The sequence below is a fragment of the Lemur catta genome, chromosome 9 (assembly GCF_020740605.2).
Source record: "Lemur catta isolate mLemCat1 chromosome 9, mLemCat1.pri, whole genome shotgun sequence".
Taxonomy (NCBI): Eukaryota; Metazoa; Chordata; class Mammalia; order Primates; family Lemuridae; genus Lemur; species Lemur catta.
Genome location: NC_059136.1, coordinates 25,720,943 through 25,734,299, shown reverse-complemented (window position 1 = coordinate 25,734,299; position 13,357 = coordinate 25,720,943). Strand labels below are relative to the sequence as shown.

The following is a 13,357-nucleotide window of genomic DNA, read 5'->3' as shown; positions in this document are numbered from 1 at the left end:
CTTGGTTGACAGCTGAAAGAATACTATTTTATTTGGTCTCCAGAATCCTTTGAATGGAAAGTGACCCATGAGAAATTAAACCATGGAGAAATACGAAAACCCTGGAGTCTGAATATCTGTTTGACAAAACCAATACTACTATCCAACCAACCTGACTTGTACTGTTTCTTCCCTTTGTCTACAACCAGTGAACACTTGAGTTACTTACCTCCCTCAAGAAAATATTTTATTTAAACTTAAAAAGTGATTTTCCTAATATGCAGAGATTGATTGGACTGATTTGGAATTCACTGTGGTGAAGGCTGCTCACAAGACAAGGTCTGAATCCTCAATTCTGAGTACAAGAATGCATTCAATATACCATGTTTTAGCAAAAATTGTCCATAATAAAACTTTTAAAGCTGTATATGCAAACCACAACAGGGAAAATAAATAATTTATTACAACCACTTTTCAACTGTTATGGCTTTGAAGACTTTAAATGGTTAGGTATATCCCCTCAGAATAAAGACTAAATTATCTCTACATTGAGCCATTATTTACTTTCTATGGACAAGACACCCTATCGATTACAGGGTAGCTAAAACTTCACCTAAATCCCAGAAACAAACCTTTAAAAGAACAAGCCCAATAATAATACCTGAGTCTACAATGGAAGGTTGAAAATTTTACAGCAGTACGTCTCATGGAAAGCTTTATAGGCAGTGACACCTGAACAAGATCTTGATTAAGGAGCAAACCTGCTGTTTAATGACGTTACACACTGTGCCTAGCTCCCCACTTACAATTACATGACTCTTAAGCTACTATACAGGTTCTTTATCTGTAAAATGGAAGTAATCATACCTCCTCTGTAAATTGAGAAAACAGTAAATAAATGTAAAGTGCTCATGAGCAAGATATATGAAACAAAGTTAGCATTCAAGTAACGATAGTAGTTGTCAAAGAAGGATGAACTCAGTTCTCTAGGCCAAAAAGAGGAGAGTTCCAAGTAGGATTACTGCCTAAATGGAAACCCTATGAGACCCTTCCATTTAATTATACTTCACAAATCCCATCTTAGTCCTAAACAGCATCTTTCCTGTTACACCTCTTATTTTTATGAATTCTTGTCAAAGAGGAAACAAATTATTATTCTTACTATGCTAACATCTGGTATACTTGAAATGTATTAATCCAAGAACCAAATTAAACACAAATGTTCATTTAGAATTTTTTCCTAAACCTGGTCCTATAAAACAAAAAGTGTTTTTTTCTAAACTGAATATATACCACCCAGATACGATCCCATCATGAACTTACATAAAAGTTCAAACAACAGGAATATACAACAGTCTGGGATTGTCACCTCAGTGATTGTGTCAACTTCACCAAACAGTAAAATTTTTATCATAAAACAGTATTAATAAATATGATATTCTAGCAGTATTTTGTTTCTTACTATACTCAATCTTAGCTAAAAGGCCAAGAAGCGATAGCATTTTGTTTCTTTAAAAAAAAAAAAAAATACAAGTTAACAAAAGACCTTGAGGGAAATACATCATGCTGGCATCGCTCACTCGTCTCCCTACTTATCAAAGTCCTGGTTTTTTCCCTTTGTTAAAAAATATTATAGACAACACACATCTCTCAATATAACATCTTTTGGACAAAATAAACATAAGGCAAACTTACATTCATATCCCCCAAATGTCAAAAAAATTTTAAACAAAAGTATATATGGCAAAGTCTCAAGTTACATTCCAAATAAAAAAATTTGTATGACTAAATTTGTAGGGTCTCCTGAAAAGCAGGCCAAGTGTCAGGAAATTCGGGGATCCCTACCCTTGAAAGTGACTGCTACCTAAGTATTTTTTCCATAAATACCCTAATACCTCTTATAGCACCATACCGGAAAATTGAGAATGTAAATATGGTAATGCAAACAAAGCTCCAGTTTGCAATTTTTCTAGCTAAAGCACCAATCATTGAAAGAACTTGATCAAATCTTCCCAGCTCTACAGTCCCATGAAATGATTGAGCATCTCTGTTACTGCTTCACCTGAATTGCCCCATCCTCGCCAAAACCATCTGCCCCATTCCCACACCAGTCATGATGACTGCTTCAAGCTCTTTCGGCCTCCTTCCTCAACTCTTCAAACCTCACTTCTCCTCCTCACTTCATGATTATAGGAAATTGCCTTCTTTTTCATTGTAAGTTTTTGTCTGCATTTTTTTCTGGCAAATTTATTTAATGGTGTATTACGTTACTATACATTGTAATGTTTAGTGAATAGCATGCACTTTTTCACATATACAATAGCATATACAACCGTTAACCATACTGTCTGATAATCGGGAAATAATGTTTCAAGCATTTTAAATCTTACATTTTAGATTTTGTTTATATGTAGTCTTTTCACTGGGTTTGAGGAAACTGTTTTAATGTTTTCTGGTGATGTATATAATTTTCCCTTTGCAAAACAGTACAATGCCTGATTTTCAGAAATGTAATGTTAAATGGGAGATGTATTTATAGTCTGACTTTAATAGCTATTTATCAAAGTATAATTTGTAAAATATACAAATCTTAATAGCTCAATGACTAAATACATACATACACACATATGTGTACGTGTATATATGTATCTCCACCTTTATGATTACCATCTAAACCAAGATACAGAACATTTGCACCAATGATTTATCTTCATGTCTCTTTCTAATGAATACCAACCCACCAAAAGGAACTGCTACTCCTGTAACTACAACTACAGATTAATGTTTTTCTTAAATTTTACATAATCATATGAATAGAAACATAAAAAGGGAACACTTCCTAACTTGTTTTATAAGACTACCAATAGCTTGATATGAAAACCTGACAAAATAATTACAAGAAAAAAAATACAAACTGATATCCCTCATGAACACAGACATAAATAATCTAAACAAAATATTAACACACTGAATCTAGTGATACAAAAACAATATAATACATCATGATCAAGTGGGATTTATCCCAGGAATGCAAGTGGGACTTATCCCAGGAATGCAAGGCAGGTTTAACATTCAAAACATAACTCATCACATTATAAAAAATAAAAGAGAAAAATCCACATAATCAATTCAACAGATGCTGAAAATGCATGAGAAAATTCAACAACCTCTCATGATAAAACAAAAAGAAAAGAAAAAGAAAATCTCTCAGCAAACTAAGAATTAAAAAAACTTTCTATTTGATAAAAGATATCTACAAAAACAAAAACTAGACAAACTAAAGCTAACATATATAACATTACATAGGTCCTAGTCAAGGCAAAAACAGATAAAAGATATAAAGATCAGAAAGGAAAACAGTGTTTATTTGCAGATTACATGATCATAGATTTCTTTTGATTTTCTACTTAAATAAACCACAGAACTAAAAAGTGAATGTATATTAAGATCATAAGATATAGTAACAAGACCATCTATTTCTATATACTAGGCCTTAAAAAGTGGAAAAGTAAACTTAAAAACCACAAAATATCATTTACAATATCATCAAAAACATTAAGGCTGGGCGTGGTGGCTCACGCCTGTAATCCTAGCCCTCTGGGAGGCTGAGGCGGGTGGATCGCTCGAGGTCGGGAGTTCGAGACCAGCCTGAGCAAGACCGCGTCTCTACTAAAAATAGAAATAAAAATTATCTGGACAACTAAAAATATATATAGAAAAAATTAGCCGGGCATGGTGGCGCATGCCTGTAGTCCCAGCTACTCGAGAGGCTGAGGCAGTAGGATCGCTTGAGCTCAGGAGTTTGAGGTTGCTGTGAGCTAGGCTGACGCCAGGGCACTCACTCTAGCCCAGGCAACAGAGTGAGACTCTGTCTCAAAAAAACAAAAACAAAAACATTAAGACCTCCACACTAAGGTCTATAACACGTTGCTAAGAGAAATCAAAGAAGATCTAAATATAATAACTGGATCAATACACAATGTTCTTGAATGAGAAGTTTCAACATTGTTCATAAGTCAATTCTCTTACACTGATCCACAGATTCAACACAGCTCCAATTAAAAAAAAAAGAAAAGAAAAAAATTAACACAACTCTAGAAACTGCTGTAACTGCTGAGACCTCCACCATATTCATAAGCCTACAAATTCAACTGAGTACTGGGAACACGTGACAAAAAATTAACCAAGATCTATGAGAATAAGGACATGGAAAATGAACCAAAGCTACCACAAAATGAATCAAAGGTTAAACTATCTTTTTACTCAAAAAATTTACTACCATTGGTTTCTTTTCAATAAACTTTTATGAAACATTTAAAATGACTCATTTTATACAACTTTTCAGGAAAAAAGGTATAAAACATATATGTGCATTAGCTTACTTTTCTAGTTAAAGGTAATATACACCCAAACCCAAATATTAAACCCACATAAAATTATGTGAGCTACAAATAAAAAAATTATAAAATTATGCAAATATTACTTAAGTACAAAATGAAAATATTCAGTGATAATTGTTTTAATGTTAATTTTTCTCTAACTGAAAACTGATAAAGAAATACAGAAAACTGTTGAATTTCCAGTAAATTCCTTGTAGTTTAAATAATTATAGATGAATCTGAAATCAAGACTTGTGAACTTCCCCTCCCCCCCAAAAAAAATCAGTGTCACTAACCATTAAAGCACTAGAAAGAACTCAAGTGTTAATTTCTACAAAAATCTCCATCACCCTCTCATTTGCTTCTAATTGACTTAAACCTCTGTTGCTCCAAGCAGACAAGATGACTTAATTCATTCATCCTCTCAGTGGAAGAGTCTACTACATGTCAGGCACTGGTAATGCAGCAATGAGCAGGACAGATGGGTTCCTTGCCTCATGGGGTGTCTACTTCACTGAGGGAAGGCAAACAATCTGAACAAGTAGGTAAACTACATAGTATGTTAGAAGGTGGTAAGTGCAAAAAAGAAAGATAAGAGAGAACAGATGAGGAATATGGTGATGGCAGAGGGATGGTTCTATTCTAAATAGAGTGGTCAAAGAAGGACACACCTTAGGTTTCCACGTAATTTACTGTCTAAATCAGGACTCTTATGATGTTGGAGGGGATGCTAAAAGGATGGAATACTGGGACACTAAACATAAACTGGGGCACTTAGTTATGCTTTCTCATTGACAGGTCGTATCTGAGCAAAAACCAGGCATCCAAGTAAAAGCTCTAAAACTATACAAGAAGAGGGAAAAAAATTGGGGAAAATGAGCAGCCTCTTCTTCAAAGTACTAATAATAGGGACAAGTGAAAAAATATGAGATAAAGAAATATTAATACCGCTACATTTGTGGGTGAGGGAGTTAATGTTACTAATACTCAAAACAGAAATGAGAAGGGAGAGTTCACCATAGTCTCTCTGCTAAGATACCAGAAGCAAAGACCCATCTGCTAAGAGAACCAGAATGAAGCACGAGTTTTCCTAAGAGAAGATATTCAAAGGCCAAGTCACTCCTCTTATTGAACTATTTTAAGGAATGTGGATTAGAACTGATCTCCAAATTATGGCTTATTTTTGGTAGGCCTTCCTTTTATACCACGCCTGTGTCTCTGGTAAAAGAGCAACCTGACAGATAAGAAAGACTCAGGAAGAGAACCACATCCCCTCACTCGCTCTGTTCTGGCCACAGAGCCATTCTCCCCACCAAGAGCCTTTGCTCTGCTGACACAATATGCCTGGAACTGTTTTCTCCCAGATACCCATGTGGCTAACTCCTTCGTTTCCTTCAGGTAGGTCTTCAATAAAATGCGCTGTTACAATGCAGCCTGCCTAGATTGTCATCTGATCTCATCCTCACTGGAACATTTAGCACCTTCTACCACACTAATTTACTTATTTTTATCTTTCACTGTTTCCCCTCACTAGAAGACTGACTCCATCAGGGAGCAGGAATCTTTGTCTTTTACTCACTGGCATATGCCAAATACACTGGGTCTGGCACATATTATACTAGGTGCTCATTAAGTATTTGTGGAATGAATGAACGGTGACCAAAGAAAAATATCTCAAAGTAGACGGTATGGTTCTTATATCAACATGGAAAAATTACACAAAATAACGATCAAATTCTGTTATGATCCTATCATTTTTCCATTTGGGTGTGTGTAGATTAAGAATGTGTGTATAATGATTAAGAATACAGGCACTAGAGTCAGCTTCCCACTGTTCAGAACCTGGCTGTGCCTTTAATTAGCTGAGCAAACTACTGCCAAGTTACTTAACTTCTCAGTGCCTTAATTATCTCATCTATAAAATGGGAATGATAGTAATTCCTATCTCAGAGGGCTTTTGTGAGAATTAAATGGGATAATATGTGTTTGTGTGCATGTGTAATGTTCAGAACAGTGCAAGACACACAGTATGTATTGAGCAAGTTTTAGCCGTTATTATAAGACGCATAGCTCTCTTTTAAAATGCCATCGGGCAAAGTGCCATGTTAAAGCTGCATATACAACTTTTACCCTAAGAAGAAAAGCAAAACCCAAACACAATGAAATTAGAACGGCAAGAATTTTGATATAGAAGCTTTTTTCTGACAGTTCAGTGATTCTAAAACTAGATTTGCTTACAAAACTATACATTAATCACATGATTTTAGCTCTGAAAGAGCCTTTAAAAATCATCAAACCTAACACTATATATAACAGAATTTACTGATTCATTAAAATAATGAATTCATTAAAGTCATGACCATTTGTGCCAACTATCTGTCAAGCAGGAAGAAAAACCTGACATCCTCCTTGACTATGTTAAGTTTACAGTGTAGTGGAAGAAAGAAATCAAACTAGTAAAATATATAATGACAGATCAGTAAATGCCGTGCAAGACCAGAAGAAAAGGATACAGGAAGAACATCAGAGAAAAGCTGGTATAGATTGAGAGGAATGAGAGCTCACTTAAGCTGAGAGACCTAAAAGATACGCAGCAGTTGGCTAGCCAGAGAATGCAGAGATGATGGTTCCAGAAAGAGGCAACAACAGGTGTAAAAGGCCTCAGAGGAAGAATTTTGGGTGTCTGAGGCACTGAAAAAGCAAAAATAACTGCACTGTTAATGGGCAAGAGGACAATGGCCCAAAGTTGGAGAAGGACTAGATCAGGTAAGACTTTGTAGACCCTGTTAAAGATGTGGGGTTTTATCCAAGTCTAATGAGAAGACACTGAAGAGTTTTAAGCAGGAATGTAACATGAGATTTGTGTTTTTACAAAATCACTCTGGAAGATACATGAAGGATGAGCCATGTGTGGAAACAGGAAGAGCAGACAGGAAGGAGGCTACTCCCATAGCCCAGAAAGAGAAGAGGGTAACATGACCAGAGTGGACATAACAGAGAGGGAGAGAAATCGAGAAAATCAAGACATATTTTGGAGGTAGAATCATCAGGATAAAAAGATGGTTAGGAGGCTGAATAAAGAGGATTGCTTGAGGCCAGGAGTTAGACAACAGCCTGTGCAACACAGTGATACAAAAAATTAACCCAGTATACTGAAGCATGCCTGTAGTCCCAGCTACTTGGGAAGCTGAGGTGTGAGGATCACTTGAGTCCAGGAGTGGAGGCTGTAACGAGCTATGATCAGAACATTGCACTGCAGCCTAAACAAAGTGAGACCCTGTCTCTGAAAAAAAAAAAAAAAAAGCAAAAAAAAAAACAAAAACATGGATTCATTATACATAAAAGGAGGTACCAAAGAGGCACCCTGGATATGTGAACAGCTGAGTGGATAGGGGTACATTCCTTATTAAAATAGGGAAGGTTCAGGGGCAGCAATTAAGAGGCAAAGTATCAGGTGCTTATGAAAAACACAAAAGTAGATATCAAGAAATAGTTGCCGGCCAGGCACGGTGGCTCACGCCTGTAATCCTAGCACTCTGGGAGGCTGAGTAGGGTGGATGGCTCAAGGTCAGGAGTTCGAGACCAGCCTGGGCAAGAGCGAGACCCCGTGTCTACTAAAAATAGAAAGAAATTATCTGGACAACTAAAAATATATATAGAAAAAATTAGCCGGGCGTGGTGGCGTATGCCTGTAGTCCCAGCTACTCGGGAGGCTGAGGCAGTAGGATCGCTTTAGCCCAGGAGTTTGAGGTTGCTGTGAGCTAGGCTGATGTCACGGCACTCACTCTAGCCAGGGCAACAAAGCGACACTCTGTCTCAAAAAAAAAAAAAAAAGAAATAGTTGCCTATTAAAGTCTGAAACAGATAAAAGAAGATGGGCTGTACAGAGAGCTATCTGCAAAGACGGATGGATGGACGGGTGGTGTTTAACATACTAATACAGAATGAGCATCACTTTAACCACAGGATCCAGAATTACACAAATATTACTAAATACTATTAATATATTCAATCTCAATCTACTGCTAAAACAGAAGAAATCAACATACCCCAACAACCAAATCTGACACCTCTTTTATCTCTCCCAGCCTTCCAAAAAAATCAAATAATGTACATACTCATATAATCAAAGAACTCCCCCAAAAGGGTGTCTGCACTCAACAGCCTTGCAACCTGACACATTGTGAACATTTACATTTAATTCAATATTCTGAATTAAAACTGTCTTTAAGACCAGAAATCATGATATAGGTGAACACATGTTATAACAAGGTCCTTTTTAAATACTTTAAAATATAACCTTCCTTGGATAGGATCTAAGGTAGATTCTTTATACCAAATTCAATACTACAATAAACTTTGTTATAGAAAAGACTTCAGAGTATTTTAAGGATATCTTAAAGGTTTCAGTTCAAAGTATACAAATATATTTCTACTCTATTATTTTTAGCTTATGCTGGCATTTTTTGTCTTAAATTGGGACACTGCTATGTTTTTTGAGGTTAATGTGATTGATAAAATCAAATGTGTCGTTTAGAATGTCCAACTGCAGATAGAGATTTGTATATTCTTTGGATTTGGGCTTTTTACTTTGTCTTTATCTACAAGTTGTAACTTTTGTACTCAAAAATAACTAATTCAGCCAATTCTTATACATCAACATCTTTGTCCTTATCACGTAAGAAAAATTAACCAGCATAAAAACAGGTTTCCTGCCTTCCTGTCCTGATACAAGAGTAAAACGAGGAGGCAGAAAGGAATTTTACTGAGACAGCTGTGTACTAGGTGAGCACAGTGGAAGCAGTGTACTCAGCCCAGAGAAGGGCACAGGATAACATTCTGTGCTGTCAGAACCTCCTTTTGAACCATCCAAAAGCAAGACCATTCATTCCAGGAGATGGCTTGCTCCAGCTCTGCAAATGAAATGGATTCTGACCCTTGATGCTGTCCCTATTTTTTCCATCTTCTATACTTTTGAGGTTTGCTCTCTCTCACCCAACCCCCACCTCTATCATAAATGCATATTTCAGTTAAAAATAGCTCTAATTTGCTCTGACAGCCAGCAAATGCAATTGAAAAATAAGTTGCTTCAATCGTTTTGGAGTGAACAAAAACACTAATCTCTTTTCTTCCCAAGTTCACATTTCTAAGGTCACTCTGAATAAAAAGAAATCTAGTAGCTGATAATTTAATATCCCATTGCTACTGGATTTGTAGATCTGAATCTAGTTTAGACTTTGTGAGGGAAATCAGAGATCTTTATCGTTAATGATCAATGCTAACAGACAGCTATCACAGAATGGAAGTGGCATTATGCAAGCGAACCCCAGCAAGTCTAGGAAAAGACAAAAAATTTCAGAAAGTATAGAACTCTTTGTCTCTGAGTATTCATTATTGATCATGCTCATTTATACTATACAGTCCTGATGCTGAGAAATCGTAATTTTAAAAAGTTCCCATACCTAATGTGCTTTAAAATTCACAATCTGGAATTTAAATTGGCAAAATTCTTACTCTGAAAATCTAATTTTATAATAGTGACAAGTGCTTTGTTCAGATACCAGGTTACTAAAACAATTCTAGTATGTTTTATAAATGTCCAAAAGCCTAGGAAAGAATTAATAAAAGACAATGACAACTAGAAGAATGAAAATCAATTTAATGGTGAAACTGTAGTTTGGTGCTAACACATCAATATCCTGGTGGTACTGAAATTTTTACCCCCAAAATTAAATTGAATCAATCTATACTACCACTTATAAAACTGTAGTTTTTTTACCCAGTGTAGGTGCCTCCTTTTAAAAGTCCTAAGTGGATTAACATGACATTTAAATATATTTGAAATAACAGTATTTTTATTAAATTTTTCATTAAGAACTTTATCTCCTAAGTTAAACATTCACTACTACTTTGAGCAAAATAGCTAAATTTACTTGGTTTTAGTCATGCAGAAATTATATGGCATTTTTAACTTCTAAATATGGTTTCCAAAGACTATCTTGAATGTTACAATGAAAATGCCCTATTTTATATTTAGTTTTCCTTGAGTGAAAACCCTAACAACATTAAAGTACAAAATTGTTTATTCACAGTATTCTTGATCCTTAGTGATAAGGCCACCTCACAATAATATGAAGTTTCAAATTAAATATACAATCTTTATAGTGAGTAAAGAAAACTAATTTTTAAAATAAAAAAAATCTGTTACTCTTATTTTCTACAGTCCTATTTAAACTTCCGTATCACAAAATACAGGTGTCTTAACTGAAAGACAAATTAAAACTTTTAAGAGACATGGGACAGAGCATTAAAAAGATAGTTTAACTCACTTAAAATGCATTTCCATAAAAATATTTGTACTTACTATATGAAAAACTATCTAACTGGCTGTATGCAATAGTTGCAAACCCATACCATACCAAATTCTGTTTTTCCTCAAATTTCATTGTAAATCTTTTGAAATAAATTCTGAAAAATTCTTATCTACTTTTTTAATGTAAAAGCATGAATTTATATAAAATAAAAACTGAACAGATTTTTAAGTTATTTATACCTTTAGCCCAACACATTGGAAATGGACTACAGCCGCTTTTCTCCATACAGATGGCACCTGCTGGTTTCAGGGCCTCTTGGCCTGCCAGTTCCAACAACATACACCCAATCCTATAAAGATCAAGCCAGGAGTCTGCACACAAAGTCCCAGTTCATCGCTCCGATAGTGTTTGCTTCGATCCACAAGTAAGACTAAGCTTCCCCTGTGTGCTCCTTTTTTCAGAGCTTGAAGCAAAATTTGGGAGGTGTTCCTTCTGTAATATTTTCCAGCAGCTTGAAGAATGCCTCTCAGTTACAGAATCTTCTCATGCTTCCGCAATCTGAAACACAGACCATCCTGGCCAGATTAAGCTACTGAACAGAATGAAGCCAGCTAGTAATGTGACCCCATGGGTCTGTGTTCCTAGATTCATTCAGGGAAGGAGAGAGAAAGGAAAGAAAAGGAGGGAGAAGAGGGAGGAGAAAAAGAAGGCCAGTAGCCAGTACCTTATTAATATGCTAATCTCACCCTTCTGTCCAATTCATCCAGCAGACTTCTGTTTACAAAGCTGACAACGGATTCTAAAATGGAGTAAGCTGCAAATCAAGTCTGACCCAGATCATGTCTATAGATGGCTCCTCAAACCATTTTTGTTTTCAAAGTCATGCCTTTGTCATTTGATCAGCCTAATTCTGACCTTAAGGTTAAAATAAATTACCTTCATGAAATAGGAATAATTTTGGGAAAAAAATCCTGATCAACATTAAAAACAAGTTGGTAAATAATTATGTCTGTAGGAACCCAAATATTTTTGCAGTAAAATATTTTTCCTGATTTATACTTTCATATAAGTTTATAAATTTATAAAACTATCTAGAAAACACAAAAACAATAATTTGAGGTAGCCAAAATCTTTAAAATTAGCTTAGGAAATACTAAGGGATCCAAGATGCATGATTACTCTTCTTAGCTTCAAAATATAAGTGAGTAATAAATTCATACTGAAAAAGTAGGGCAGAAAAATACCCTTACAATCTGTACTAGCAACTTTTTTTAATACAAAGCTACTGGGTTTTTCCATTCAAACTGTGAGATAGTCAAGGTCATCTCGAAAATTTAGCTATTTGAACACATTCCACTTTATCAGTAAGATAGTAAGCAACCAGGCTCCTGGTGCCTTTGTTCTTTGAGCATACATAATACAAACTGAAGCTCTATATAGTTCTAGCTTTCCTAATACATGGGTAATTTTGTTAGTAATACAATTCTATAAACTAATCCAAAATCAAATACTTTAAACTGTGAAAATGACTGAGGCTCTGTTTATGAATGCACTAACTTCTGAAAACAAGAGCCGAACACAAGCTGAGAACAAGGGGTATATCTGTGTACAGTGATGCCGAGGACAGTGATGTCATTTCTAACATGCTTGCTACTCTGGATGATGGCTTTGTCTCCAGGTTTACTTTGAGGCCCCTAATAGCAGCCAGAGTTCAAGTGACCTCTTCTATGCTCCAGTGAAAACACATCTTTCACCAGCATGAACTCTAACCCCAGGCAACACTGGGAAGAAAGGGGCTCCAGAAAAATACAAGCAAATAAGCTAGAGAAAGAATAGAAGAAACAGGCAAACTGATCGATTAGAATGCACGAAAAATATCCCTAGTTTCTACTATTATCGAGGAGAGACCAGGACCATAAAGGATCACTGCCCGGATGGGAAGGATAAAAGCACATCTATAAGCACGTATTATCTGACTTATTCCCATGAGAATGGCTTGGGGTTTAATGTAAGCCACCAACAGACTGTACAAATAATCCAAGCAAACTGTGAGTCCATCTTGGAGTTATGACTCTCAAAAGTTAAAAAATAAAAGCTATTACTTACTAGGTGACTAGTAAAGACTAGTCACCTGCTATATTCTATACACTAAATACTGACTACATCTAATTTTCACATCTAAGCAAACTTAGTACTATCACACCTCCTTTAACACATTAACTGCCATGTAAAAATTGTATTTAACTCACACTAGTTTTGAGCCTAGGGCCTCATGAAGTATATGTGACTCACACATCTCTTCACCTTGGGGGCCACGTGAACTGTTTTTCAAGTTGCATATAACTCACGCACAGAAAACAATAAAAAATAACAAGGAACAAAAGGATCATCTTGTTTCTGAAGTTTTTATTCTATTTTTGTAATAAAATATTGTGGTTCCAAGGAAAAATTTTTTTTCTAGTGTGGCAATGTGTTAAAGATAAGAACACCAATAAAGGACACGGTCCTATGACTAGGAAGAGGCACAGGAGTCACCAAGCCCACAACCTTATCTATGATGCCAGGGTCTTCAAACCATAACACCAACCAGCTGAGCAGAAAGGAAGTGGTGCAAGCAAGGGGTGGTGGTGGCTGGAGCTCATGCAGTTGCAATGACAGAGGAACTTGGGAAAAGTGACTGTGGAG

General features: G+C 35.8%; 1 protein-coding gene across 7 annotated transcripts in view; it reads right to left on the bottom strand.

Moving 5' to 3' along the window:
- The window catches only part of PTK2 (protein tyrosine kinase 2), a 258,855-nt gene that overhangs the window by 197,578 nt on the left and 47,920 nt on the right, over positions 1 to 13,357 (bottom strand). For 2 of the 7 annotated variants that reach the window (XM_045560793.1, XM_045560794.1), the window contains exon 1: positions 10,912 to 11,661. The exons of 2 other annotated variants lie outside the window; for them this stretch is intronic. In XM_045560793.1, coding sequence (XP_045416749.1) covers positions 10,912 to 11,011 — 100 coding nt within the window. In that variant the 5' untranslated portion in view covers positions 11,012 to 11,661. Of the gene's footprint in view, positions 1 to 10,911; positions 11,728 to 13,357 lie in introns of those variants that run through there. 3 more of the 7 variants (XM_045560799.1, XM_045560792.1, XM_045560795.1) reach the window with 3 other exon arrangements.